Here is a 6278-nt window from a genome sequence, read left to right as displayed (position 1 = left end):
GGGGTTTGCCTGTCCACCTCCTGGGCCCTCACAGTGTCCAGCTGGAGATCAGGGAGGGAGGTGCCACGAGACAAGACTGGAACCTCAGCCCCACGCACTCAGGACGCAGCCTGGAGCCCATTCAGGACAGCGGGTGTGGGACGCAGCCTCGGCCAGCTCCTCACCCACAGCCCTGCTCAGGGGTAGGGGCAGAGGTTTCTGGCTAGGCCCCTCTGCTGCACCAAGCAGCTGCTGGGGAGTAAGGGGGACCACCTGTGCTCACATCCCACCCCCACCCCAGATCACACCTGCCGTCTGCCTGTGAGGACAGCCAGGGAGGGTCCAGGCCCCACGTGGCCGCCCATGCTGGCCATTCTGGCTGACATGGATGGTCCCAGGGGAGGAGGGTCCCTGCCCAGAGGCCTGAGGAGCTTCCCAGGAGGAGCTGCTGATGCACCACCCCTGGGACGGAGGGGGGGCGGGGGAGGGGGGCCGGAGTGGGAGGAGACTTGCTCCCTCTGCCCAGCCCTGCTCAGCCTCTGGGCTGGCTCCCTGAGCTCTTCTCCAGTGAGGAGGGAGCGACGGCTGAGGTGAGCTTCCCATTTGCCACCCAGCTACCCTTTAGAAACACAGCAGTGACCTGCTGGTGGGCGGTGTGGGCTCCGGGGCTGCAGGGGTTCTTCCCATGCAGAGGGGATGTTCCTCGCAGCCGCAGACTGGCTGATCCCTGGTACTTTCCCCCAAAACCTGACTCCTGCTCCTGTGAAGTGAGGGTGGGAGAGGAGCCCCTGTTTGTCCAGACCACCACTGCCGTCTCAGCCTGGAGGGCTCCTTACTGGTGAGGAGGGGTCTTTGCAGCCGGTGTTATCCCATCTTGTGTCTTCCAAGCTCTGCCCAGAACCGAGGTGGTCCCAGGGTGTGTGGCAGCCCTGGGAGGGAGAGATCCAGGGGGCCCGTGGTCAGCCTCCGTCCACTGTCGTGCTGAGCCCCCTCTCAGCACTCGGGACCAGCTAGTGACCTGCATTGGCTAAGTCCCTGCCCAGAGCAGCACTGCGGCCTCAGGAAAGCCAGAGAAGAGCGCTGAGACCTTGCCCTCCCTCGGTGAGGAGTCAGGCTTGGGGGCTGAGAGCAGAGGGCGGGGCCGGGCTCAGGCTCAAGCCAGATCTGCCACCTAAAACTGGCATCTCTGCCCGGTGAGAGCTGAGGGGTGCGCGTGTCTGCTGTGTCTGCGTGTGCCTGTGGGAGCCTCTGTTCCTGAGTGCGCCTGTGTGTGCCCACGCATGGGATGAGGGCAGCAAGCTTGTCTGAACACCTCTGTGAGGGGCAGGGCGTCTGGGCTTGGGGTTGAACCCTGTGTCAGAGCCGTTATTCCGTGTTTCTGTGGCAGAGGGTGTGGGTCCTGAGCCTCAGGCGGGAGGCTTGGCATCTGTCTCCTGGGCAGGGCGGCATGTGGTGGGGCACCTGTGTCTGTCCGAGGCCTGGGTGCCCATGTCTGTGCCAGGTCGAGGTCTGCTGGGGGCACTCTGGTTCGCAGGTGTCTGTCTGCCTGGCAGGAACCTGGTGTCTGTGTGGGTCACTGCATTAGGGGCTGTGGGTCTGGGTGTGGAGGTTGCTGTGGCTTTGACTCAGACACCTGCGTGCCCCGAGTGCATCTGAGTTTGGGGGAGGGAACGTGGGACTTCTCCCAGGTAACATCTGGGGGGCACAGGCATTGGAGCATCACAGGGAAGCCTGGGGACTTGCCATTTGTCTCCTCGTGTCTGTGGGACTCAGGGCTCCTGAGGAAACGCTGTTCTCCCACCCCTGCAGCCAAGGTGACACTTTTGTTCTGTCTTTGCCCCGGACAAGGGCAGACATTGTTCCAACTCTAATCAGTGGCAGATCTGAGCAGAGAGTCCTGGGGTCACCAGGAGCCATAGTGGAGGAGAGATAGAGGGACCCAGGGGTGGTATTACCCCAGACCCCACTACAGGAGGCCGACCCCACCAAGGTTCCTCACCGCACCCCCCAGGGCCACCAAGCGCCCCTGAGTGAGCATAGCAGGTGTGCAGGCTTCCCACAGCCCTCAGAGCCAGTGCGTCCCACCCCTCCTGCTGGCTGCTGAGACCGGGACAGCCCAGCAAAGGTCCTGCCATGCCCCACGGGACAACTGAGGGGTCAGAGGCGGAGAGGGCAGATGACCTGTCCCAGGCGCAGGAGGCTGGGGAGGGTGGGGTTTGAACCTGAGCTGCCCGTCCCAGAGCCCGTGCCCTGGAGCTCCGGGCTCCGCTGCCTCTCACAATCTTTGCAGGAAGAAAACCATGGGAAACTGCAGGCTTCGAGCAGGTCCTGGGCAGCACGTGGGGAGAGAGGACGGGGGGCCCGTGGCCACTCAAGGGCAGAGGCTGGGACGAGTCCTGGGAGTTCTGGGGTTCTGGGAGGAGGCAGGAACTGAGAAGGGGACATGAACTGGGGCCTGGGGACAGGGACAGCCACCCTGCCGGGTTCTGGGCTCAAGGGCCTCTCCAAAAAGGGGCAGGGGTCAGGGGGCCAGGGTAGCCATGCCCTGGGGCATCCACTCCGTCCGGGAAGGAGGGCCACCTGCCACACCCCACTCAGCCCCAAGCTTGGGAGGAGGCCTCAGGGGACAAGGCCTGGTGTGGAGGGTGCCCTCTGAGGGCTCAGAGCAGCGAGATGCCCAACAGAGCCTGAACAAGGGTCTAGGGGTTCTGTCCTCCAAACCCCTTCTCTCATGCATCAGCCCCTGTTTAGCCAGCGGCTACTTCGCATCAGGTGTGCGGGTCCCCTCGGCCATGTCCTGAGGCACTCAGTGAGCAGGGAAGAGCCCAAACCCCAGCCACAGTACACGCAAGCACGTTGGGTTTTAGATGGGTTTTTGGAGATCTGGCAGCACAGCCTGTGACCTATGGGAACGATCCTGGAACGGAGAGCACAGGCTGATGTGGGGCACAGTGCAGGGGGACCCTGGACAGGACTCGGCCACACTTTGGGGAGCCTCTGAGCCAGCAAACCCGTGGGTGCACAGGACGGGGGAGACCCACCACGGTAGGGCAGGGGTGAAGAAGTTACTTCTGTTTTGAGGATCCGGCCCTTTCAGTCCTGTGAGAACAGCTCCTTGGAGCCACGAGGAAGCTGCCCACAGTCCTGCCCTCTCGATCCCTCGGCCACCACAGCCAGGGCTGGAACCAGGGGTGGGGGCACAGGAAGTCTGGGCCCAAGAACCTCCCTGCAGGCTGTGGCTGCATCTGCGTGGCCTGGGCAGAACCACACAGGAGCTGCCCAAGGGGTGAGGCGGCGGAGGGCCAGACCCCCAGGCCCGTGCGGAGGCGGCGGCTTCTGGGAGTGTCAGGAAGCACGTAGCTCGCCCGGCTGGGGTGTCCAGGGGACCCGGGGTGGCCTCCTGCATCCCTCCAACTGCGTGGGGTGCTCCTGGGGAGCAGGCGTCCCATGAGTGGCCGGGATCTGCGACACGAGCCCATGGATGTCCTCCTCAGCAGTCCTGGGGCACACAGAGTAGGACGGCCCCTCCACCCACACCCCGCCCGCCCGCCAACTCTGACCGGCTGCCTCTGCCGGCAGGCGGCGTACACCATGCCCACCGGGGACAACCACTCCGAGGTGACAGAGTTCATCCTCGTGGGCTTCCAGGGCTCGCTGGGCGTCCACGTGTGCCTGCTGCTGCTGTTCACGCTGGCCTACGCGCTGACGGTCACGGAGAACGTCGTCATCGTGGCCGTGATCCGCGTCAGCCCCCCGCTGCACAAGCCCATGTACGTCTTCCTCAGCAACCTGTCCTTCCTGGAGGTGTGGTACGTGTCCGTCACCGTGCCCAAGATGCTGCTCAGCCTGGCCGCGCCCCGCTTCCGCCGCATCTCCTTCGCGGGCTGCATGGCGCAGCTGTACTTCTTCCTGGCGCTGGCCTGCACCGAGTGCACGCTGCTGGGCGTCATGGCCTACGACCGCTACGTGGCCATCTGCCGCCCCCTGCACTACCCCACGGTCATGAGCCCCAGCCTCTGCCGAGTGCTGGCCGCTGGCTCCTGGCTCTCCGGCTTCGCCATCTCCCTAGGGAAGGTCTTCTTCATCTCACGCCTGGGCTACTGCGGCCCCAACGTCATGAACCACTTCTTCTGCGACGTGTCCCCCCTGCTGAACCTGGCGTGCTCCGACATGTCGGCGGCCGAGCTGGTGGACTTCCTCCTGGCGCTGCTTATCCTGCTGGGGCCGCTGCTGCTCACCGTGTTCTCGTACGCCGCCATCCTGGGCACCGTGTTGCGCATCCCGTCCACCACTGGCCGGCACAAGGCCTTCTCCACCTGCGCCTCGCACCTGGCTGTGGTGGTCATCTTCTACTCCGCCTCCCTCTTCATCTACGCCCGGCCGCGCGCCCTCTACTCCTTCGACCTCAACAAGCTGGTGTCCGTGGTCTACACGGTGCTCACGCCACTGTTCAACCCCATCATCTACTGTCTGAGGAACCGGGAGGTCAAGGAGGCCCTAAGCAAGGCGGCCCAGAGGGCAGCCCAGGCCCTGGGGGTCCCATCCTAGGAGCCTCCCCAGGACCCTGGTTCCCGCGGACCTGCTCTAGGCCTCTGTGTCCCCTGAGTGGCCACAGGGCGAGGAGCTGAAGGCAGAGTCCTTGCTGTCCCCGTCCCTCGTCATGACCTGCTCAGGACGCCAGCCAGGATGAGCACCCCAACCTGGGTCACCCCCAGCGAGCCAGTGCCCGGAACAGGCACCTGTATGGAGCCCTCGCTGCACACCCCAGTTGCCTCACAAGGTCTCATCCTGGGGTGCTTTGCACGTGCTGCCCATGGCGGCCAGGAACCCCCATTCCAGGCGGGACCCCCTCTGTCTCCCAACCCAGGGTAGAAATGGAGTGGCCAGGTTGCAGGCCTGGGCCTGCCTCTTGGCCGAGGCCCCAGGCAGTCCCCACCAGGTGCTCCTCCTCTGGGCGGGCCCCCAGGCCGGGTCAGCCACAGCACCAGACCCCTGCGCAGTCCCAGGGAGAGGGTGTGAAGGAAGAGGGGCGGGTGTGCCCCAGCTGGGACACAGAACCTTCTGACGCCATGGCACCAGTGATCTCAGGAGAGCTCCTCGAGGGAGATCTCGGTCCTGCCCTCCCTGGTCAGCCAGGCCCGTGCTGGACCCGCAGCCAGTCTCCCCTTGGTGACGGTGTGCATGTGGGAGCTGTGGCCGCGATAGCCATCAGGGACCGCGCACAGCAGGGCCCAAGCGGATCCCATGCCACGTCCACAGAGCAGGGAGGCCACATTCGGGCAGACGGCTGGAGGAGATGGGTCTCTGGTGGGACCACCACCAGTGCTGGGTCTGCGTGGAACAGGGCTGCGTCTCGGGGCCCACACCTCACTTCCAGGCCTGGCCTTGTTCACTCCACCTGCTCCCGACAGAGAGCAAGCTGGTCACGGGACACTGGCAGGAGGTGCGGGGCGTAGGCGGGCAGGGCTCCACCTCCCAGAGCCTTAGCCGCTCTCCTGAGATCACTGGTGCCAGGGCGTCAGAAGGCGCTGCGTCCCAGCGGGGGCACGACTGTGACAGACCATGGGGTTTCCGCCGTGGCTCCTAGAGTCACGAGGCGCCTGCCTATGCTGCAAAGGCAGCCTGTGCCGGTCTGTGATCTCGTGGCGCCCCGGTGGGATTTCAGGTGATAACTGCCAACCATGCCGGCAAGTTGGAGCGATCTAGAATGCTCGTCTCGTGAGATGGACGAGGGGGTTTGAGCTGCTGTCTCTGGGCCACAGAAACACACCGGACCCTGAGCGTCGAGGCTTCTTGTCCCACGTGCTCACACTGGGCTCGGTGCCACCAGGCGCAGGGGACAAATCCCCACGTAGCCCCGTGGGCCAGGCCTGTGGGCAGGACAAGCAAGGGAGGTCCTGCCGCCCCGTCCACTGGCGGAGCTGTCCCTGCGTCCCTACCTAGCCTCTTGGCACAGACGCCACCGCCATGGTAGCCAATAGGATGGAGCAAGCGTCCGACGCACAGTGCCCGTAAGCCCGATACCTCAAGCTCCTCCCTCTTTCAAGATTTATTTATTTATTTGACAGAGAGAGATCCCAAGTAGGCAGAGAGGCAGGCGGAGAGAGAGAGGAGGAAGCAGGCCCGACTCGGGGCTGGATCCCAGGACTCTGGGATCATGACCTGAGCCGGAGACAGAGGCTTACTTAACCCACTGAGCCCCCCAGGTGCTCCAACCCCGCCCTCTTTCACAACAGATGTAGTTCCACATCAAATTTCTGCAAAGTGATCGCTCTAAAAACTAGGCTGAAAAGACCACG

The 6278-nt window shown here is 64.4% G+C and overlaps 1 protein-coding gene across 1 annotated transcript; it reads left to right on the top strand.

The window, feature by feature from the left end:
* Positions 1-3426: 3426 nt before the first annotated feature.
* LOC111145049 (olfactory receptor 6B1-like) lies at positions 3427-4527 on the top strand. The gene has a single exon (XM_022499662.1). It carries the CDS (start codon positions 3427-3429, stop codon positions 4525-4527), a length of 1101 nt encoding a protein of 366 aa, XP_022355370.1.
* The last annotated feature ends 1751 nt before the right edge of the window (positions 4528-6278 follow it).

Source organism: Enhydra lutris, unplaced genomic scaffold (assembly GCF_002288905.1).
Source record: "Enhydra lutris kenyoni isolate GAN:26980312 unplaced genomic scaffold, ASM228890v2 scaffoldscaffold12, whole genome shotgun sequence".
NCBI lineage: Eukaryota > Metazoa > Chordata > Mammalia > Carnivora > Mustelidae > Enhydra > Enhydra lutris.
The sequence above is the reverse complement of the archived record's forward strand: the minus strand, read 5'-3'. Positions and strand labels throughout refer to the sequence as shown.